At 38.3% G+C, this 25461-nt stretch overlaps 1 protein-coding gene across 1 annotated transcript in view; it reads right to left on the reverse strand.

The window, feature by feature from the left end:
* LOC149781954 (cell surface hyaluronidase-like) overlaps positions 1-10349 on the reverse strand; it is a 29204-nt gene extending 18855 nt beyond the window's left edge. The window contains exon 1 of the mRNA XM_089935046.1: positions 10311-10349. Within this exon, the coding sequence (XP_089791172.1) occupies positions 10311-10349 (39 nt within the window). The remainder of the gene's footprint in view (positions 1-10310) is intronic.
* Positions 10350-25461: the final 15112 nt, after the last annotated feature.

Genomic DNA, 25461 nt, shown 5'->3' on the forward strand with positions numbered 1-25461 from the left:
ATCAAATAACAAAAAGAAAAATAGAAAAGACAACATTACCTTTCCTGAAGACCACGTTGTCGGATCTGACCATAATTTAAGAGATGCATCTTCATGTGGACAAGTGGCTACAGCGGCCGTTTGTTCATGTGCTACTAATAGCAGGAACAACGCCAATATATGGAACGAGATACGACATAATGCCATCATCAGCGTTCGGTAGTATTTTGCTAGATAAGGTTAAGGTGCTTGTATTTATACTGAAGTTTCCGATCGCTATTTGTGTGCTTTGCCACGTGTCTGATGACATCATGTTTCGCTTTCTTTCATACTCAGCTAATAACAATGTCATACAAATATTGGGTCCGGGTACTGATGTACCGTTCTGATGCACACGTGTATCAGACGTAATCACCTCGGGCGATTCGTTCAATTTAGTTTAATTATACTTAACAAGAAAGCGTTATGGGCTAAATAAGTTAGCCTAGATACGTGACATACGACTACTAGGTCAAGTTTCGTCTGGCTGATGCTTCATACATTTCCCTGATAAACATTTGTTGTTCTAGCAATCAGTGAGGAGGGTTTCAGGGGCGTACAATAGCGATTTTATTAGTGTCTTATACCGATTAGGGTGTGTACGATATTTTATGGTTTTGTGCCGCTAGTGTGGTTTGTGAGAAGATAGTAAATTTTGTTGATATCATGAAAACTGGCCTCAAAAATTCACTCTGATATTTCAGGACTTTTCTTCTTGTTGCATTCAGAGAGAGAGAGAGAGAGAGAGAGAGAGAGAGAGAGAGAGAGAGAGAGAGAGCACTCCAGGAGTAGCTAAAAAGAGCGGCATAGACGCCTTATGGATTACATGTTATGAAAATAGTTTGGAAAAACATTATTACAGGTTACTGTACCATTATAACCCAAATGGAAAATTAAAACTAGTCATGAAAAGATGTTTCACCGTGGGAACGGAACATTGCGGATGACAATAGGGCCTCCTTTGGAAGTCAATAGCATGTTTCGGTTATAAATCACTTCCCTCGAAAAGAGTTTATATGCAAGCATACTATTTGTATTAAAATAATGTTAGATTTTCTTCAGACGCACACGTACTTTCTTTGTTTGGTTTGATTGGGCAATACAAGGATAACATCAATTTTATGAGCAATTTTGGTTGTCATGAAATTGCCAGTTTAACAACGTCAAAAGATTTTCTATTAATAGCTCGAAGTGATTTCTTTGAATGTCTTAGTACGAGTCAAACAATCTTGGCATCATTGTCCTTGCTGCTGTTCTTGCTGTTGTTGCTTTTGATGTTATAGATATTGTAGAAAGTATATGTCTCTTGTTCTTTGGTTTTCACAGGTAGGTTCGATATAACGCTCTTATTTCTTTATGTTCGGTCCGAAACTGATGTAAGAGATCCACTGTTACACTAATTACACATTATTGACTGCTGAGAGTCATCGTTTTCGTTTCTTGCGTCATCGTCTTATGTTGTTGTTCGACTGAAGTTGATTCTTCCTCCTTCTAATGTTGTGTATAACACAGAAATTATTCGTTTGCAATTCATTGCATTATGTCGGTACCCTCCTAAATTGTTGTGTGGCAAAAGTCAGAGAAAGTTAAACTCAGTAACTTGGTTAGAAGTAGAAGCTGTGACAGTAATGTTACTGCAGCATGTTTTGATTTGATTGCAGTGACATGAACCCTAATATGCTCAAAACGGTTTCTTGACTTTCTCATACTTGATCGTATAAATGCTATTTTTGAAAAATCAGAAAAGGACCATGCCTAACGTCATATCACACACTGAACACAGTATAATACTTATATATGAAAATAAGAGCAAACACCATTCAGTCATACTATATAATATGAAGCAAGATGAGATAAGAATACTGTCTGATATCTCTCGTACTACATATGGGTAGACAAAACATGGTGTTATAAATGTATCGTTTTCAATGATGTTAATATTATAGTTAAAAATATAATTGGTCCCTTTTAAACAACAACCCAATAAAATAGGTTTTATCCAAGGGATTAAAGATGTCGTCACATATATGGGCTCGGCTAAAATCACTGGTACTAATATATTTCTAATATCTGTAAAATGAAATGATATTTGTCTTCTATATGACTGTTGTCTCATAACATGTTCATTGATTATCAAGGATATCATTATGCGGAAATTTCTGTGTAATTAAATTATGGACCACTCATGACGAAACTATCACTTGTGCAATATTTATAGGTTCCTGCATTTGTATGGGAAAATATGAACGAGCTATTTGGATGGAATAATGTACGACCTTCTGACAAAACGAGTTCATATTTTCACATACAAATGCATTAACCTTTTTATTATATGCTCATTTTTTATTCTACAAGAAACAACGTAAATGAATGTATGCCGTATTCCAAGCTAAATACACAAGCTCATATTCATCATTGCACAAATTATCATTATTACTGCGCACATAACTCCGCCCAGATAAATTTGAACTTAGCCGCACGCTCGACATAACTTTGGAAAGAAAATGGTGCGTCTAGTTAAAATTGAAATTTGGAGTCATATTGTGCATGAATGTGCATTGCAAGAACTTTTCGATTTGATCTCGAGTGAATAGACTTTGGTATTATTCTCGATTCTAGGAAATTTCGTGATTATGGACTGGATTTGTATGCGACAATTCCACATGAAATACATGAGATTGAGGACGCTAAGGAGAAGCCTGTTGACATCTGCAAATGTGTTTCTGTTTCTGTCATTGAATGTTTGAAATCATAATGTGGAAAATATTTGAAGTCTTTCATTTGCAATTATCAAAAGGACGCTATGGAATTTAATGTTTTTTTCATTTTGAGTGCAGTAAGGAGGATGTAATTGCAATTATCATCGAAATTACAGTACAATTTCGAAATACGTAATCAAGATTGAGAACCTATGACATGGCTCATGTAATTTGGATTTGCAGAATTAAGAAAATACATTTTGAGGAAATTCAGGATACAAAACTGTAAGTAAATTTTATTTTGCCATTCTTATCACCAGCTAAAGAAGAGAGTATATGACTTGTCACTTGTATGTTATTTGTAAGGACCAATTCTTGCGTCTGTTGTATACTGTAGCTAGCCTAAATCCGAAACATTGTATCAACGCGGAATGTGCCAAAGCAGCTGGTATGTGGCAGTCCACGAAACATCTGTTTTAGTTCATTCAGAAACAAATTTAAACAACCACAACGTAAAGAGCCCCTTACGCGAGTGTACATGATTTATACACAAATCAGAAGTGCTGGCGTATGCATCCATTGTTTGTTTACAATAGAAAGCAGTTCCTTTATGCATATGAATGCTATATGTGTATTGTCGCGCGGGTTCAATATCGGGTAATACTGCACGATTCTGACAATGTAAAGTTAATGGGGGAGAAAATGAGCATATAATAATTCCGTGTGTCTACAGAAAATAGAAACCATCCTGAAAATATTGTGCTTTATAATACTGCTCTAACATAAAACACGATGGCTTTCGGTACATATCAGAGACAAATTGGACAGCTTCATCAGTGCAAGCAGATACAGAAACAACGAGTATGCTTAATTAGGAAATTAGACTGTCTCACTTTAGAATTCATTCATTCAGTCGTTCTTCTAATTTTCCTTTTAGCTGAATATGGTAATGATTTGATCGGTATACATTACTAAGAGTATACAGGAGCTATAATGTTGACAAATTGGAAAAGTGAACTCATATATGATCGGGAAATTCACATATTCATTCATACAATCAAAACATTATTTAAATAGACCGATTGAGGAAATCATATAATTTGTTACACTAGCATCACCATTTGAAATATACGTGAAATAACTCAGCCGATATGGATTCATTCTGCAATATATGATGTATATAGAATATATTATGAATAGTAGCAAGATAACAAATGTGTTACAAGCATACTCTTCCATTTACTGTCCAAGTGAAATTCATTTGAGTAAGAATACGCGTTTTCGTCCTAACATAAAATTAGTCATATCACTATCTTAGAAATCACCTAGATAAGGAAAGCATTACAACTCTAAACGGATTCTTTTCACATTAGTTACGTCTGCTAGAGATAAGGACAAAACAGGCATACACCTTAAACATCCGCGAACCAACTGACTTTTCTTCCTTTTTTATTTTGCAAATGATAAAATATTGTCCTATAAAACTGTGGCATTAACGTAATAAATAGAAAAAGGTTCACAAAAGCACATATATAAACTCTTGCGCAAAGCGTCTGTCGGTTATTTTCAAATTTATATTTAATCACAAGGTCTATATTTCAAACACAAACGTGTATTTTGTGTACATATTTTCCACGTGAGGGTCTTGGGGGCGTTCCTATTTTTTAATTTGTTTGTGATGTTTCCAGCTTGCTGTTTCTAACCAATAGCTAAATATCATCCTTCTTCATCCAAGTTCCTCTGTTACCACGTGAAATGGGATAAATATCCATGTATTCGCTTCCACGCGCAAGTTCAGGCTGTGATTATCACGACAGGAGAAGCTGTTTATGATCATATACTCTTGGGTGTTTGATATCAATTTCTGCATCAAATATGCACTTTCTTCATCAAGTAGTATATATTAAAGCAGTCGTTTGTGAGTCAGACAATAAAACGGTTTGGGACAGTTTTATTGTGAACTAGATTAACTGTGTCCCGAATAGTGGCTTAAATATTTGCGTAAAGTTAGTTAACAGGTGCGATTTCTCAAAACCAAGTGGTAGTAATAATTTAAAAGGCAAAATATTAAAATCTAGTATTTTAACGTCATCGACACACTATGTCTCATTGTTTGACGACTATCCATCCAGTAACGTCTATTCTCACCCCGAGGCACCAAAAGTAAATGGTTGACTAAATATATTGTCCATTTGCTCTTAAAACTTGAGTAGTTACGTTTCATTTGTTTAAGTTCTTGCTATATACCAGTTCAAAATAAATATTGTCCTTACAATTCTCAATAACACAATGCCTGGGATTACTACTGGTGACAAGGGCTTAACATTTATCAGTAGAAAAATGGGTCTATGAGTTTGTGACCTATAAGATTGTCATATAATCCTTGGGAACTAAGCGATCTACCTGGAGTCACCGAAGCCTTTAGGCTACTTTGTGAGATAAACAATGATTTATTGAAATTGCAAGTTTAAACGATACTATTTTCACGCATCAGCGAACGCAATGTTTACTCTCTTAGCGGGTTAAATGTATTTTGGTTCACACGTGGGTCACAATTTATCCGAAACAAAATATGGACAATAACATGTCCCACACACAAAAACATTTGCGTCAGATGTTTTAGTTTACTGCCAATTATCTGACTAGATACACGTTCTAAAAAATTTTTTTAATAAAAAAAATTCGTCGAGGCGATTTCGAGAAATCTACTGCTAGATGAAAGTCGATTAAGACACGTGCCGTGAAAACATTATATCTTTAAACCGTTTCGACATGGAACCTTCTTTTATATTTTCTCTCTTGGGGATAGTCAACTCTCGAACGAAGTCCTGACGAATTTCGTCGATAGCAAACTGCGATATAAGGTGCGTTCGACGGGTACCAGGTACGAAAAACACGCACATATTAATAGACTGAATGAAAGAGTTTGTACTAACTGAACTTCTGATTACAGGATTTTGATTTCAACGCCTGTTGAACAGTACGAAAGTAGTGATCCGTTCTAACAGTAGGAAAATTTGAGAAAAAAAAAACTTTTCAGCCTATTTCTAGAACATTGCGGCTAGATAAAGCAATCAGAACTCTACAGATGCTGTAAGATTATATCTTACGTTTCCATTTGAGCCAATTCGTCCCCTCTTTATTAGGTTTTTACATGGATCCATCTTTGATATTTTAATCCTAGGGTATAAAGTCCACTAACCAAGGACGTCCTGACATTTCGTCGAGAGAAAACAGCGAAATAAGGGCGCATCATGGTGTAACAAGCTAACCGGGTGGACTTTTCGGATTCACAACAGAACACTTTTGGCGAAGATATAACTACAAGGTTTAAAAATGGATGACTTGCATGAGCAATTGATTATGAATATGTGTGTGTATATACAATCCGAATATTGGATTGAATTAACATAAGAACGCACAGACTTGATGAAAAATACAAAAAAAAAAAATAATTTTGCAAATACAGAGACAAGGGGTGAATATTTCACAACGATTTGGTAATGAAACGTTGGATATAGTTTACTCAGGTAGTAAAAGATGTAAAATTTTACTCAAGTAGTAAAATGCATTCACTCAGGTAGCGAAATTATGGTGACAAGAAAGAGGGACAGATATACAACTTATCAGTCCTGAAAGATACACTGGGTTTTACGAACCCTAAAATTAGCCCACGGCTAATAAATTACATATACGGAGACACACTCCGTCATCAGTACACGTTTTTTCAGCTCCACGGCTGCTACAGTTCAGCTTCACAGCTGCTACAGACTCTGGACACTCAGAAGACTGCGAAACACTCGGAACACTCTGAACATTAGACCCTCCGGACACCCGAACGTTAGACACTCCAGACACCCCGGACAGTAGACCCTCCGGACACCCCGCACTGTAGACACTTCGGACACCCCGGACAGTAAACACTCCGGACACCTCGGACAGTAGATCACTCCGGACACCCCGGACAGTAGACACTCCGAACACACCGGACAGTAGACACTCTGGTCACTCCAGACACAAACACTCCGGTCACTCCAGACACATACACTCCAGTAACATACAGAGACACAGACACTCTAGTCACTCCAGACACAGACACTCTGGTGACAGAGAGAGACACAGACACTCCGGTCACAGACAGACAGCTGAAAATATATCCAATACCGTGTATCATACAGGACACGGGCATAATAACACAATGACGTTATACACGGTAAATTATATAGATTACATTATCAGCACAATAATTACAAAATGACAGGTTCAAAAATAAACCTAATCTTGCTCGATAAGAATCCTACTATATTAAACAGTCTTTTTTAAAAATGTAGCTTGTCATTGCTAATATAAATCCCTTGCTAAGTAGAAAACGAGAATAGAAATATGTGTATTATGCTGCGTAAACCAAAGCTATATAGCAAAGATTAAAAGATAAACGTGGTAATACAGTACTTATAGCTTATAAACTAGAAATTAATAAACTTACATACCTCGACAGCTGGATATGTGCACGTTTTTGAAGCAGACTGACTGCTGACAAGACTATTTGGTATTGTTAAGAAACTTACGTACGGTAAAGTATTTATACACAAACATAGTCTGTGCATTATATGCATTGGTTCGTCCCATCGAGAGCACTTCGCACGTGCGGCATGGGATAAACCGAACTTACTATTTCGAAACACGACACAATATACATAAATCATCCTCTGGTATCGTTGTAACAAAAAACGAAACCGGAGTACATGTATTCAATAAATAAAAGAATTTAATTCCGTGACAGAACCTCCCCCCCAAAAAAAGTGGTAACACTTTTAGAAAAATCACGGAATGTGAACATAAACAATTGTTAAAACTTCCAATTTGAATAGTGAACGAAAATGATCTGATAACTACACCCTACTTTAAAACTCAGCACCCACATTTTCCGATCCTCGAATCGCCTCGATCCGGAAACTATGCGGTTGCAAAGACAACGCCCAACGCACCAATCTTGCATTGCGACCTTTGCTTTGTTCAAGTATAAGAGCGGCTGATGGTCCGTTTGGAAAGTAAACTCCCTCCCGAAAAGGTACGTATATAATTTTCCTATCCCCTATACTAAGGCTAGGCACTCCTTTTTAATTACTAAGTAGTTTCGCTCCTAGGGAGCAATTTCCTACTTGTATAAGCAATGGGCAATTTCATTCCCTCTTGCTCCTGTATCAAAACAGCCCCAAAACCCGTATCGGACGCATCAGTCCTCAGCACAAACGTTTTGTTCAATTCTGGCAACTTTAACATTGGTGCACTTACAGTTTCTGTTTTAAAGCATTAAATGCTTTTTTCCTGGCACACACCCCAAGGAATTTATTCAGTTGCCCTTTCCTAGTCAAGGCTGTTAATGGGCTGGCAATAGCCGCAAAATTGGGGACACATTTCCTATAAAACCCAATCAAACCAAAGAAAGATCGTACTTGTTTTTTATTTTCTGGTCTAGGTGCATCTTTGATTGCTCCTATTTTATCTGGGTGAGGTTTCAACTGACCTAATCCACTCACGAGATGTTCCAAACACTCTAGGCTAAAATACCCTATACTACATTTGGGTGGGCTTAGCTGTAATATTTGCAGTGTGAAGTCTATCGAACAGATCCCGTAATACTTTAACATGTTCATCCCATGTATGTATATAAACAAAGATATCATTTACAAACTGTCGACGTTTTCCATACCGTTTAATAGTTTGCGCATGAGACGAACGCATGACGCACCGGCGTTGACTAAAGCGAAAGGCATAACTTTAAATTGATAAAGACTTTTCGGATTCGCGAATGCCGTTAACTCCCGGGCATTATAGCGATTGGTATCTGCCAATATCCCTTGGTAAAGTCTAATTTGGGGATGCATTTATGACCTGCCAAGTTCGAAAATAAACTTTCCATATCTGGCATTGGTTCTGCGTCGAACACGGTGATTTTGTTCAATTGCCGAAAATCAATGCAAAAACGGTTCTTCCCGTCTTTCTTTCTGACTAACACAACAGGGGACGAGTACGGGGAACTGGAAGGTTCGATCACTTCCTTGTCTAACATTTTCCCCACTTCTTCGTTGATTGTCTCTCGCACATTAAAGGGTATTGGATATCATTTAATCCTGATCGGCTCTGAGGTATTCAACTTGATCTCGTGTTGAATCAATCCAGTACAGCCCGGTTTGTAAGTAAACACGTCAGGGTATTGGGACAAAACCTACAATATTTGTGCACGCTGACCCACTGATAAACCCGGGCATACGTTGATCTGGTCAATACCTTCTTTCCCTACGTAATTGGGGTATTCAAGGGGCATTTCTGTCCTGGAGACGATTCCGATTCGTCACACGACTTATCCTTTATCACCGCTACGCATACTACATTCAAGACCCCTTTATCCATTGTTTGTCTAGGTCTTTCTAGATAGAGTTTAAGCATATTGACGTGAAATATCTTGGACTTACCCTCCACGTCAATGATATAGCCCATTTCGCCTTTCACCTGTTTGACTTCGTATGGCCCTTTCCATTGGAATAGCAGCTAATTTGTATTCGTTGGGAGAAGCACGAACATCAAACGTTTTACTTCGCGTTCCTCTGTTGTAGTACTTCACGTACCTACAACTAGATTTCGCGAGTTTGCCTTGCGTCATTCGACATGTACGCTCTAATCGTTCGCGCAGATCTACTGCGTATTGGTAAGTAGTCTTGACTTCTTCGTCCGCGACTTCGTCTGACCACAGTTCGCGTAAAATGCGCATAGGACCACGAACTGTCCTACAGTACAATAGTTGAAACGCGGAGAAGCCTAACCTTTCATGAGGAACCTCACGATACGCGAACAGAATTGCGTTCAGATACCTATCCCAATCCTTAGGTCTTTCCGCACACATACTAATAATAAAAATAAGGACTTTGTATAGCGCCTAATCTTTACTAAGCGTTTTACAACATTAGACAACACCTACAAAATAAAAAAAACATATATAATGATACGATTACGAACACAAACACCATGAAATTAGAAAACATAGAAGAAAAAAAACATGCTGAGTTTATTTAAGGTAGGAAACATTATTAGGTCTTTAAGTTTGTTCCGTCGCAACATTTGCTTCAACGTCGCGTTGAATTTCTCGACCAACCCATTGCACATAGGGTGGTAGGGTGTCGTGCGCAACTGTTTAAGGGACAACAACCTTCTAATTTCTGCCATGAGATCTGAGGTGAATTGCGCTCCACAATCCGTAAGAACCTCTTCGGGCACTCCGACCCTGCTGAACATGTCCTCGAGCGCTTCGGATACACGTTCGGTTTCAATCCATGGCAAAGCTATGGCTTCGGGGTATCTGTTAGCGCAATCTACCAGCGTCAAGATCAATCGGTTTTACCGATCTGTATGTGGAAATATAGGTCCCACATTGTCAAAGGCCACTCTTTTAAACGGAGTATCTATCAATGGCATTTGACCTAACGGTACTCTAGTTATCCTGCCCTTAGAGACAGTTTTCTGGCAAACTTCGCACAAGCGACAGAACCGCGCTACGTCGCTATTGACACCAGGCCAATACAATTCTCTTAATACCATCTCTGTTGTTTTCTTCATGCCTAAAGGACCCGCCATACTCGACTCCTGCGCGACCTCGAGTACATGCGACCTGGATTTATGGGGGATCACTAGTTGCAAGAACTTCCTATCAAGTGTAGAGTATTCTCTATACATTAAACCTTTCCGAGTAAGGAATTTAGAAGAACCCCCGTTCTTACTCTTACTCACGGTACCCGATAATGCTTTCTTCGCGTTTGCACGTAGAGACGCGTCACATTTTTGCTCATTCTGAAATTCTTCGTGGGAGATATCTGTAATGGCTTCCAGTAATTTTAATTTGCGTAAAGGTTTGTTATCTTCCTTTCCTGAGCCCTAGTTTGCACTGCTTGGATGATCGGGAATATGCTGTAAAAATAAAAGAATAAGAATTTACGGTTTTAAGAATCAAAGCCAAAAAACAAACTCCAAGAATAATCCACGAATAAAAGTTTAGAAGTCCTAATAATAAAATGTTCTAATGATTTCAAGTTCGAGTCCCGATGAAGAATCCAAGATGGAAGGCGATGACGTATGCTGTATCCTGTTCAATGTTGTTGTCTATAGCTCCTTGTAGAAACGCAAGAAATCCCAAAAATATTTTTACGAAATGTCTTATTTCAAGAATTATGTATGAGCACAACATCTATTTTCAGAGAAACGAATTAATCTTTTAGAATCCAAATAATCTGAAGAAAAATTAACATATAATTCAAAAACTGGCTACAACAGAAGGAAACGACTTGACATCAAGCGTTTTTATGCCCAGACTGTGAGATCGATCTCTAAGCATCACTATTAAATCTAAGTAATGCGCAATTTTGGAAATGTCTAATTGCAAAATAGAGGATCACGTGATCATGTTTATATATAAAATATCACGTAGCCCCTGTATCCTTATTACTCCGAGAATAAAAGTTGTTTACTTCACTAAAAGCTATTTACAAGTCGCGGGTCATATATCCAAAACAGCCACGATCTCAACCTTATTATTCCCACAATAAAAATAAATAAAAAAATAACTTGTTCGCGTGACTGTTACTAATTTTAAACTAAGACCGACAACCAGGTCAGCTTTATGTTTACGAAAATGAAGAGTCAAGGTCAAACTATTTTCTGGAAAAAATACTATTTCCTAGTAAAGGAAAGAATATTATTTTGACATATAATGACATTAAAAAATTAAAAGATTTTAAAGCTGACAAATAATTAAATAAGATATAAATTAAGTCAAATATAAACAACGGTGCTCCAACAGTGGGAAAATGTTAAAGAAAACTAGTCGAGCCGATTCCGAGAAACGTTTGGCTGTATAACGGATTTGGGTACACTGCCTGGCGTAAGAAGATTATATTTCACGTATACAGTTTTGACATTACCTTCACTCTTTGAAGAGTTTTTAAAGGGACCCTTCCTTACGATTTTATCTCTGTTGGAAAGAGGCGACCTAAGAAGGACGTCCTGACGAATTTCGTCGACAAGAATCAGCGAAATTAGCGGGTTCCTATGGTTATTGGGTATGAAATCTCACGCACAATGTGGACCGATTGTTTAAATATTACATATTAAATATTTCAACACCTTCTAAACGGTATTTGATTTCAAGGCATCTTCAGCTATATCTAATCCGATATCGTTTCCAACATGAGGAAAAGTTTAAAGAAAATTCGAACAGAAAAAGAAGTTCGGTATCACACATGCCGTAAGGATATCATATCTTACATGTAAAGTGTAGATATTACGTACCCTCCTAAAGAATTCTGACATTTACCCTTCTTTGACATGTTACATATAGGTGGTAGAGGCAATCCACGAAGCAATTTTCGTTTAATTAACGTTTACATTTAATTTTAAGTGTTAGAGCGCTTTGTTATATATATATATATATATATATATATATATATATATATATATATATATATATATATATATATATATATATATATATATATATATATATATATATATAGATAGATAGAGATATATAGATATAGATAGAGAAATTAGGTACCCCCATTATAGAGTTCTGACATGGACCCTTCACTGATATTTTATCTCTAGGAAATAGAGTCCACCTACAAAGGAAGTCCTGGAAAATAAGGGGCGCCTTAGGGGGTACCGGGTATGAAAACACGCAAATGTGTATAAATTGTATCTATATTTTGTACTTATGGGACCCTTACTTACAGGATGTTGATTTCAACGCCTCTTATACTGTTTCGAAATAAGACCCCTTTCTAACAGCAGAAAAAGTGTAAAAAAAATTAGTCAAGCAGATTTCGAGAAACTAAAGAAATTAAGTCCAGCACATCAGATGCCGTAAGATTATATACATGTGGGCCATATTACATCCACTCTTTATACAGTCTTGACAAGAACCCTCCATGGATATTTTATCTCTTTTAGATAGAGTCCACCTACGAAAGAAGTCCTGACGAATTTCATGGAGATAAAACTGCGAATGAAGGGGCGCCTTAGGAGGTACCATCTGTGAAAAACACGCAAAATGTGGATCAAATTGAGCTATAACTTGATCTATTATAAAATGACTTAGAGGACTTTGATTTCATCTAGTTTGGAATCAGTTCCCACAGTAGGAAAAGTTTGTTGAGAATTTTATCGCATACAACACATACCGTTGGAAGATTGTATTCGATGTATACAGTTGAGACATTACGTCCCTTATTTACAATATTTGACATGGATCCTTATTTATACTTATCTCTAAGGGAGGAAGTCTACCTACCAAGGAAGTCCTAATAAATTTCATGAAGTGGAATTGGTGAAATTAGGATCGTCTTGCGGGTGCAAGTATAAGAAACACGCAACAATTGTATCAATATATGTTTGCTAACTGAACTTCTCCTTATAAACTATTTATTTCATGTATGTGTTCCAACTGTAGGAAAAGTCTGATGACTATTTATTGAACCGATTTCACGAAATTGTCCGCTAGACCAACGGGTTGGATACAATGCATGCAGTAAGAAGATTTTTTTGACCATTTTTTTTACATAGACACTTCTTTGACACTTAATGTCTATGGGTCAGCGTCGACCAACGACGAATTTGTTCGAGAGGAATCAGCGAATTAAGGGGCACCCTGTGAGTACCTGGTTTGAAAAACACGCTCAATGTACATCTAATACAGGGATTTCAAACTCTAACCACCCTGATGGCCGCATTAGGGGATTTTTGATGGCCCAAGGGCTCTCTCTCATGACACCTTGTGACACCAATCATTTTGCGGGGCACAGGATACGGATTGCGGGTCGTGTGTTTGACAACCTTGATCTAATATATCAATAATTTGTAGTAATGTGACGACTGCTTAGGGGATTTTGATTTCAATGCCTCTTGGACAGTATCTATCTCGGGATCTGTTCCATCAGTTGGAAAACATAAAAATAATTTGTCGCGCCGCTGTCAAGAAATTCTCGGCTAGAGAAATGTGGCCGGTACAGCACATGCCGTTAGAATGTTTTATTTTACGTCCCCTCTTTGACATGGACCCGTCTTTGACACACACTTTAACACACACACACACACTCACACACACACATACACACACAGATATATATGTATATATATATATATATATATATATATATATATATATATATATATAGATATAGATATATATATATGTATCTATATATAGATAGATATATATATATATATATATATATATATATATATATATATATATATATATATATATATATATATATATATATATATATATATAGATATAGATATATATATATATAGATATATATATAGATAGATATATATATATATATATATATATATATATATATATATATATATATATATATATATATATATATATATATATATATATATATATATATATATATATACACATACATACATACATACATACATACATATATAGATATATAGATATAAAGAGGGTCTTTACGAATAAAAGCAGTTATTAAAACCGTTATAATCTATGAACCGATTGGAAACAAACTTTGCGATACTTGAGAATTATGATTTCAACCCCTGTCTGACAGTCGGTAAAGAGTAACCAATCACAGCAGTAGGAAACCTTAGAAGAAAATTAGTGGAGAAGATTTCAACGAATTCGTGGTTAAATAAAAGAAGTCGAGGACACCACATGCGATCAGAATATTATACCTTACGTATACAGTTGGGCGGGCCTCTACGTCTCCTCGTTAGAGAGTTCTGACAATGGACCTTCCTTGATATTTTATATCTGTGCGACAGAGTCCACCCACGAAGGAAGTCGTGACGAATAACGTCGATAGGAAACAACGATGTGTACCGGGTATACAAAATACCCCACTAAGATGTTCATAGATTGTATCAAACTTTTGCGCTAACTGAACCTCTACTAATAGAATTTTGATCACATGGTTGATTTTGGGAAGTCGGTGTCCTCATCCCGACTAATTAGCCAATTGCTAGGGCAAAACATCACAGACTGCATTGTTGATGAGATTCCAGGATGGATGTTTTAATTTTAAAGTGAGTGCAGGTCAGAGTACCATAAATGTCCTTGGAGATGAGTAGGCCGTATTAAAACCTAATCATATGTAACGATTATGTGTGTGCATGTGCATTATTCGTGACGGATGACATGTAAATTGTGCAACAGAGTAATTCAAAACGGACGGTTCCGTTGTCTGGAGACGTCTTGTGTTGTTGTTATAATGGTAGACATTGTGGAAGGTTATAGGTGAAATGTGGCCTAAAAGGATAATTTCACTGGCCTGAGGATGCGCAGGTAAAATAGTTCCCTGTTTAGGTGAGTGAGTTGTATATTTTCAAGGTGTAAAATACTACAGATACCTTGCGGAAATGGAAGCAGGATAAAGAGTGCAGCTGTGAAGTAGTGGCGAAAACAGCAAATTAAGGGGATCCTTAGGGGTTACCGGCCATGAAAAACACGCAAATGTTAATAAACGGTATCAATAGTTTGTACTCATGGAAACCTTACTTAGATAATTTTGATTTCGATGCCACTTATGAAGTTTTGAAATATGACCCATTTCTAACAGCAGAGAAAATTTGAAGAAAATTCGTCGAGCCGATTTCGAGAAACTCGAGACTAAATGTGAGCCATTAGTCCCCTCTTTATAAGTCTTGACATGAATCCTCCATGGATATTTTATCTCTAGGACATAGAGTCCACCTGCGAAGAAAGTCCTGACGAATTTCGTGCAGATGAAACAGCAAAATAATGGACGCCTTAGGGGCTACCGGCCATGAAAAACACGAAAATGTTAATAACGGTATCGATAGTTTGCACTCATGTAAACCTTACTTAGAGAATCTTGATTTCGATGCCGCTGATATTGTTTTGAAATAAGATAACTTTCTAACAGCAGAGAAAATTTAAAGAAAATTGGTCGAGCCGATTTCGAGAAACTTGAGACTAAATAAAGGAAGTCGAAAAGATCCCAAGCCGTAAGATTATATACATGTGAGCCATTAGTCCCCTCTTTTTAAGTCTTGACATGAATCCTCCATGGATATTTTATCTCTAGGAGATAGAGTCCACCTACGAAGACAGTCCTGACGAATTTCGTGCAGACGACGTGCATCCGGTACCTTGAATTTTGGCTAAGATATTTTAGAAAACTTTGTTGTCTTTTTAATTTGAATTCCCTATGTTTTCGAAGTCTTATGTGATATTGACAAGCAGTTTCTACAACGTCAACAAAAGTGGAAATCTTTTTTTTAAATCCTACCCAGGAACAATAAGATCTTTAAAAAAGATGAATTGATTCAACTTTCCAGAAAATACGACAATTCTGAGGTAAAGGCTTCCTTAACGAAACAAGAAATAAGAAATATTTTCGTCCAGCATTTGGCAGAAAAGAATTTTTTGGATAAAAATGCTTTGGTTTCAATCAGTATGTCTGTATCAGACTCTGACATAAAAGTGAAGGAATTAAAATTAAAGTACAATATGGAATTTGAGATGAGGAAGCTGGAGCTTCAGAAAGAAGAAAGAGAAAAACAAACGCAATTACAAGCGGGAAAAAGAGAAAGAAAGACAAATGCAGTTACAAGAAAGAACAAATGCAGTTACAGTTGCAGTTAGGCGTGAGTAAGTGTAAGAATAGGGGTTCCTCTAAATTCCTTACTCGAAAAGGTTTAATGTATAGGGAATACTCTAAACTTGATAGGAAGTTCTTGCAACTAGTGGTCCCCCATAAATCCAGGTCGCATGTACTCGAGGTCGCGCAGGAGTCGAGTATGGCGGGTCATTTAGGCATGAAGAAAACAACAGAGAGGGTATTAAGAGAATTTTATTGGCCTGGTGTCATTAGCCACGTAGCGCGATTCTGTCGCTTGTGCAAAGTTTGCCAGAAAATTGTCCCTAAGGGCAGGATAACTAGAGTACCGTTAGGTCAAATGCCATTGATAGATAATCCGTTTAGAAGAGTGGCCGTTGACATTGTGGGACCTATATTTCTACATACAGATCAGATAAACCGGTAGATTGCACTACCAGATACCCCGAAGCCATAGCTTTGCCATGGATTGAAACCGAACGTGTATCCGAAGCGCTCGAGGACATGTTCAGCAGGGTCGGAGTGCCCGAAGAGGTTCTTACGGATTGTGGAGCGCAATTCACCTCAGATCTCATGGCAGAAATTAGAAGGTTGTTGTCCCTTAAACAGTTGCGCACGACACCCTACCACCCTATGTGTAATGGGTTGGTGGAGAAATTAAACGGGACGCTGAAGCAAATGTTGCGACGGAACAAACTTAAAGACCTAATAATGTTTCCTACCTTAAATAAAATCAGCATGCTTTTTATTTCTTTTATGTTTTCTAATTTCATGGTGTTTGTGTTCGTAATCTATCATTATACATGTTTTTGTCTTGTAGTTGTTGTCTAATGTTGTAAAGCGCTTAGTAAAGATTAGGCGCTATACAAAGTCCTCATTTTTATTATTAGCATGTGTGCGGAAAGACCTAAGGATTGGGATAGGTATCTGAACGCAATTCTGTTCGCGTATTGTGAGGTTCCTCATAAAAGCTGAGGCTTCTCCGCGTTTCAACTATTGTACAGTAGGAATGTTCGTGGTCCTATGCGCATTTTACGCGAACTGTGGTCAGACGAAGTCGCGGACGAAGAAGTCAAGACTACTTACCATTACGCAGTAGACCTGCGCGAACGATTAGAGAGTACATGTCGAATGACCCAAGACAAACTCGCGAAGTTTGGTCGTAGGTACGCAAAGTACTACAACCGAGGAACGCGGAGTAAAACGTTTGATGTAGGCAATCAAGTGTTCGTGCTTCTGCTAACGAATAAAATTAAGCTGCTATTCCAATGGAAATGGCCATACAAAGTCAAACAGGTGAAAGGCGAAATGGACTATATCATTGACGTAGGGTAAGTCCAAGATATTTCACGTCAATATGCTTAAACTCTACCTAGAAAGACCTAGACAAACAATAGATAAAGGGGTCTTGAATGTAGAATGCGTAGCGGTAATAAAGGATAAGTCGTGTGACGAATCGGAATCGTCACCAGGACAGAAATGCCCCTTAAATACCCCATTGACGTAGGAAAAGAAGGTATTGACCAGATCAATGTATCCCCGGATGTATCAGTGGGTCAGCGTACACAGATGTTGGAGGTTTTGTCCCAATACCCTGACGTGTTTACTTACAAACCGGGCTGTACTGGATTGATTCAACACGAGATCAAGTTGAATACCTCAGAGCCGATCAGGACTAAATGATATCCAAGACCCTTTAATGCGCGGGAGACAATCAACGAAGAAGTGGGGAAAATGTTAGACAAGGAAGTGATCGAACCTTACAGTTCCCCGTACTCGTCCCCTGTCGTGTTAGTCAGAAAGAAAGACGGGAAGAACCGTTTTTGCATTGATTTTCGACAATAGAACAAAATCACCGTGTTCGACGCAGAACCAATGCCAGAGATGGAAAGTTTATTTTCGAACTTGGCAGGTCATAAATACATTCCCAAATTAGACCTTACCAAAGGATACTGGCAGATACCAATCGCTGTAATGCCCGGGAGTTAACGGCATTCGCGAATCCGAAAGGTCTTTATCAATTTAAAGTTTGCCTTTCGGTTTAGTCAACGCCGTTTCGTCATTTGTTCGTCTCATGCGCAAGATATTAATTGGTATGGAAAACGTCGACAGTTTTGTAGATGATATCTTTGTTTATACACATACATGGGATGAACATGTTAAGGTATTATGGGATCTGTTCGATAGACTTCACACTGCAAATATTACAGCTAAGCCCACCCAAATGTAGTATAGGGTATTTTAGCCTAGAGTGTTTGGAACATCTTGTGAGTGGATTAGGTCAGTTGAAACCTCACCCAGAGAAAATAGGAGCAATCAAAGATGCACCAAGAATAGAAACTAAAAAAACAAGTACGATCTTTGCTAGGTTTGAGTGGGTTTTACAGGAAATGTGTCCCCAATTTTGCGGCTATTGCCAGCCCATTAACAGACTTGACTAGGAAAGGGCAACCAAATAAAGTTCCCTGGGGTGTGTGTCATGAAAAATCATTTAATGCTTTAAAACAGAAACTGTAAGTGCACCAATCTTAAAGTTGCCAGAACTAAACAAAACTTCTGTGCTGAGCACTTATGCGTCCGATACGGGTTTTGGGGCTGTTTTGATACAGGAGCAAGAGGGAATGAAAATGCCCATTGCTTATGCAAGTAGGAAATTGCTCCCTAGGGAGCGAAACTACTTCGTAATTGAGGAGTGCCTATCCTTAGTATAGGGGATAGGAAAATTCCATACGTACCTTTTCGGGGGGGGGGGAGCTTACCTTACAAACGGACCATCAGCCGCTCTTATACTTGAACAAAGCAAAGGTCGCAATGCAAGATTGGTGCGTTGGGCGTAGTCTTTGCAACCGCATAGTTTTCGGATCGAGGCGATTCGAGGATCGGAAAATGTGGGTACTGAGTTTTAAAGTAGGGTGTAGTTATCAGATCATTTTCGTTCACTATTCAAATTGGAAGTTTTAACAATTGTTTATGTTCACATTCCGTGATTTTTCTAAAAGTGTTACCACTTTTTTAGCGGGGGAGGTTCTGTCACGGAATTAAATTCTTTTATTTATTGAATACATGTACTCCGGTTTCGTTTTTTGTTACAACGATACCAGAGGATGATTTATGTATATTGTGTCGTATATCAAAATAGTAAGTTCGGTTCATCCCATACCGCACGTGCGAAGTGCTCTCGATGGGACGAACCAATGCATATAATGCACAGACTATGTTTGTGTATAAATACCTTACCGTACGTAAGTTTCTTAACATTAACCAAATAATCTTGTCATCATTCATTCTGCTTCAAAAACGTGCACATCTTCAGCTGTCGAGGTACGTAAGTTTATTAATTTCTAGTTTATGAGCTATAAATACTGTATTACCACGTTTAGCTTTCAATCTTTGCTATGAAGCTTTGGTTTACGCAGTATAATGCACATATTTCTATTCTCGTTTTCTACTTAGCAAGGGATTTATATTAGCAATGACAAGCTACATTTTTTTTTCAAAAAACTGTTTAATATAGTAGGATTCTTATTGAGCAAGATTTGGTTTATTTTTGAACCTGTCATTTTGTAATTATTGTGCTAATAATGTAATCTATATAACTTACCGTGTATAACGTCATTGCGTTATTATGTCCGTGTCCTGTATAGTACACGGTATTGGATATGTTTTCAGCTGTCTGTGTCTGTGACCGGAGTGTCTGTGTCTCTCTCTGTGACCAGAGTGTCTGTGTCTGGAGTGACCAGAGTGTCTGTGTCTGGAGTGACCGGAGTGTCTGTGTCTGGAGTGACTGCAGTGTCTGTGTCTGTCTGTGACCGGAGTGTCTGTATCTGGAGTGACTAGAATGTCTGTGTCTGGAGTGACCGAAGTGTTTGTGTCTGGAGTGACCAGAGTGTCTACCGTCCGGGGTGTCCTAAGTGTCTACTGTCAGGGGTGTCTGGAGTATCTACTGTCCGGGGTTTCCGGAGTGTCTAATGTCCGAGTTTTCCGGAGTGTCTAATGTTTGGAGGGTCTAATCTTCGGAGTGTTCCGAGTGTCTCGATGTGTTCCGAGTTTCCAGAGTCTGTAGCAGCTGTGAAGCTGAACTGTAGCAGCCGTGGAGCTGAAACAAAGTGTACTGATGACGGAGTGTGTCTCCGTATATGTAATTTGTTAGCCGTGGGCTAATTTTCGGGTTCGTAAAACCCAGTTTATCTTTCGGGACTGTAAAGAAAAGTTGTATATCTGTCCCTCTTTTTAATCACCATAATCTCGCTACCTGAGTGAATGCATTTTACTACTTGAGTAAAATTTTACATCGTTTACTACCTGAGTAAACTCTATCCATCGTTTCATTGCCAAATCGTTGTGAACCATTCACCCCTTGTCTTTGTATTTGCTGATGAAGCGAAATCAGGTTGGTTACTTATTCCTTATTCCTTATTCCCGATTCAATAAGGAATAAGTAACCAGTTACCGATTGAATAAGGTACAAGTAACCAGTTACTTATTCCCAATTCAAATATTTTCACATACATTTTAATACTTATTCCTTATTTACACAGGTTTTTTAAAATTTATTTATTCATTATTCCCAATTCAGTGTGTAATTGGTTACCACTTAGCTAATGCAGATGAAAGCTTTTTAGGGCATGCAGTGGTGTAATTCTAACCGTATTGGAGAGTGCTATATGAAGCTAAATATAGACAGATCACGGACTATATGTAGGAATCGTTTAGGATATTGATAGGAATACGTGTTTTGTAATGTGTTTTGTAATTTGATATAGGATTAATGAGTTGTTTTAGGCATTTGGGTCGTGTCTTGTGTTGCATAGCGATAAGTATTAGTATTCGGGTTCGAAAAGCTTACTAATGACTCAAGTAAAAGGGAAACCACTAAAAACCATACAAGTTTGAACTTGGAGATTTCTCGTGTGTGGTCGTCATGTCCTTAGAGGAGAATTATGTGGAGTATTTACGAGTTTAAGAAGCCTTCAGTTGACTTGAATATTTTCTTGAAGTCCTTGGAACTGGGGAACTTAGCATACTTGTAACCGATTTCCAGAAATTGGGGTTATAAGGGGAGTGGAGGGCAGGTAAAGCACATGACGCAAGAAGATGATATCTTACTTATACAGTTTGGTCGTTAAGTATCATCTTTAAAGAGACTTGACAAGGACCCTTCTTGAGATGTTATCTCTAGAAGATCAGTGTAGTAACGAAAGAAGTCTTGAGAAATTTCGTTGAGCCGATTTTGAGAAATCAGCTAGATGACGGAGGTGTCGTACGACACATACCGTAAGATTATAACACAGACCCTTCTTTGACATTTTATCTCTAGGGGATAGAGATCCGTCTACGAAAAATGTCCTGACGAATTTCGTCGAGAAGAAACAGCATAATAAGGGACGCCCTATGGGAATCTGGTATTACCCCATCCCCACCCCCGATAGTTTGTACTAATTGAACACCTGCTAAGAGGATTTTGATTTCAACGTTTCCTTCATATTATCTAACTAGGTACACGTTCTAAAAGTCTTTTTTTATATAAAAAATTCGTCGAGGCGATTTCGAGAAATCTACTGCTGGATGAAAGTCAATTAAGACACGTGCCGTGAAAACATTAGATATTTATACCGTATTGACATGGAACCTTCTTTTATATTTTATCTCATGGGGATAGTCAACTCTCGAACGAAGTCCTGACGAATTTCGTCGATAGCAACCGCAATATAAGGTGCGCCCGACGGGTACCAGGTATGAAAAACAGGCACAGATTAATAGACTGAATCAAAGAGTTTGTACTAACTGAACTTCTGATTAGAGGATTTTGATTTCAACGCCTGCTGAACAGTACGAAAGTAGTGATCCGTTCTAACAGTAAGAAAATTAGAAGAAAAAGAACTATTTTCCAGCCTATTTCTAGAACATCGCGACTAGATAAAGCAATCAGAACTCTACAGATGCTGTAAGATTATATCTTACGTTTCCATTTGAGTCATTACGTCCCCTCTTTATTAGGTTTTTACATGGATCCATCTTTGATATTTTAATCCTAGGGTATAAAGTCCACTAACCAAGGACGTCCTGACATTTCGTCGAGAGAAAACAGCGAAATAAGGGCGCATCATGGTGTAACAAGATAATCGGGTGGACTTTTCGGATTCACAACAGAACACTTTTGACGATGATATAGCTACAAGGTTTAATAATGAATGACTTTCATGAGCAATTAATTATGAATATGTGCGTGTATATATAATCCGAATATTGGATTTAATTAACATAAGAACGCACAGACTTGATGAGAAATACAACAAAAAAAATAATTTAGCAAATACAAAGACAAGGGGTGAATGGTTCACAACGATTTGGCAATGAAACGATGGATATAGTTTACTTAGGTAGTAAACGATGTAAAATTTTACTCAAGTAGTAAAATGCATTCACTCAGGTAGCGAAATTATGGTGATAAAAAGGAGGGACAGATATACAACTTATCTTTACAGTCCCGATAGATACACTTGGTTTTACGAAATCCAAAATTAGCCCACGGCTAACAAATTACATGTACGGAGACACACTCCGTCATCAGCACCCTTTGTTTCAGCTCCACGGCTGCTACAGTTCAGCTACACAGCTGCTGCAGACTCTGGACACTCGGAACACTGCGAAACACTCGGAACACTCCGAACATTAGACCCTCCGGACACCCGGACGTTAGATACTCCGGACACCCCGGACAGTAGACACTCCGGTCACTCCAGGCACAAACACTCCGGTCACTCCAGACACAAGCACTCCGGTCACTCCAGACACAAACACTCCGGTCACTCCAGACACAGACACTCTGGTCACAGACAGAGACACAGACACTCCGGTCTCTCCAGACAGAGACACACTGGTCACTCCAGACACAGACACTCTGGCCACGTTTTTGAAGCAGACTGACTGCTGACAAGACTATTCCGTATTGTAAAGAATATTACGTACGGTGAAGTATTTATACACAAACATAGTCTGTGCATTATATGCATTGGTTCGTCCCATCGAGAGCACTTCGCACATGCGGCATGGGATGAACCGAACTCAATATTTCGAAATACGACACAATATACATAAATCATCCTCGGGTATCGTTGTAACAAAAAACGAAACCGGAGTACATGTATTCAATAAATAAAAGAATTTAATTCCGTGACAGAACATCCATCCTAAAAAGTGGTAACACCTTTAGAACAAATCACGGAATGTGAACATAAAAAATTGTTAAAACTTCCAATTTGAATAGTGAACGAAAATGATCTGATAACTACACCCTACTTAAAAAATCAGCACCCACATTTTCCGATCCTAGAATTGCCTCGATCAGGAAACTATGCGGTTGCAAAGACAACGCCCAACGCACCAATCTTGCATTGGCGACCTTTGCTTTGTTCAAGTATAAGAGCGGCTGATGGTCCGTTTGGAAAGTAAACTCCCTCCCGAAAAGGTACGTATGGAATTTTCCTATCCCTTATACTAAGGCTAGGCACTCCTTCTCAATTACGAAGTAGTTTTTCTCCCTAGGGAGCAATTTCCTACTTGCATAAGCAATGGGCAATTTCATCCCCTCTTGCTCCTGTAGCAAACAGCCCCAAGACCCGTATCGGACGCATCAGTCCTCAGCACAAACGTTTTGTTCAATTCTGGCAACTTTAACATTGGTGTACTTGCCAGTTTCTGTTTTAAAGCATTAAATGCTTTTTTCCTGGCACATAACTCAGGGAACTTTATTCGGTTGCTCTTTCCTAGTCAAGGCTGTTAATGGGCTGGCAATAGCCACATAATTGGGGACAAATTTCCTGTAAAACCCAATCAAACCTAGGAAAGATCGTACTTGTTTTTTAGTTTCTGGTCTAGGTGTATCTTTGATTGCTCCTATTTTCTCTGGGTGAGGTTTCAACTGACCTAATCCACTCACGAGATGTTCCAAACACTCTAGGCTAAAATACCCTGTACTTTATTTGGGTGGGCTTAGCTGTAAGATTTGCATTGTGAAGTCTTTCGAACAGATCCCGTAATACCTTAACATGTTCATCCCATGTATGTGTATAAACAAAGATATCATCTACAAACTGTCGACGTTTTCCATACCGTTTAATAGTTTGCACATGAGACGAACGCATGACGCACCGGCGTTGACTAAACCGAAAGGCATAACTTTAAATTGATAAAGACTTTTCGAAATCGCGAATGCCGTTAACTCCCGGGCATTACAGCGATTGGTATCTGCCAATATCCGTTGGTAAAGTCTAATTTGGGAATGTATTTATGACCTGCCAAGTTCGAAAACAAACTTTCCATCTCTGGCATTGGTTCTGCGTCGAACACGGTGATTTTGTTCTATTGCCGAAAATCAATGCAAAAACGGTTCTTCCCGTCTTTCTTTCTGACTAACACAACAGGGGACGAATACGGGGAACTGGAAGGTTCGATCACTTCCTTGTCTAACATTTTTCCCACTTCTTCGTTGACTGTCTCTCGCGTATTAAAGGGTATTGGATATTCTTTAATCCTGATCGGCTCAGAGGTATTCAACTTGATCTCGTGTTGAATCAATCCAGTACAGCCCGGTTTGTAAGTAAACACGTCAGGGTATTGGGACAAAACCTCCAATATTTGTGTACGCTGACCCACTGATAAATCCGGGCATACATTGATCTGGTCAAGACCTTTTTTCCCTACGTCAATGGGGTATTCAAGGGGCATTTCTGTCCTGGAGACGATTCCGATTCGTCACACGACTTATCCTTTATCACCGCTACGCATACTACATTCAAGACCCCTTTATCCATTGTTTGTCTAGGTCTTTCTAGATAGAGTTTAAGCATATTGACGTGAAATATCTTGGACGTACCCTTCACGTCAATGATATAGTCCATTTCGCCTTTCACCTGTTTGACTTCGTATGGTCCTATCCATTGGAATAGCAGCTTATTTTTATTCGTTGGGAGAAGCACGAACACTTGATTGCCTACATCAAACGTTTTACTTCGCGTTCCTCGGTTGTAGTACTTCACGTTCCTACAACTAGATTTCGCGAGTTTGTCTTGCGTCAC

Source organism: Sinohyriopsis cumingii, chromosome 15 (genome assembly GCF_028554795.1).
Source record: "Sinohyriopsis cumingii isolate HCF-2022 chromosome 15, ASM2855479v2, whole genome shotgun sequence".
Taxonomy (NCBI): Eukaryota; Metazoa; Mollusca; class Bivalvia; order Unionida; family Unionidae; genus Sinohyriopsis; species Sinohyriopsis cumingii.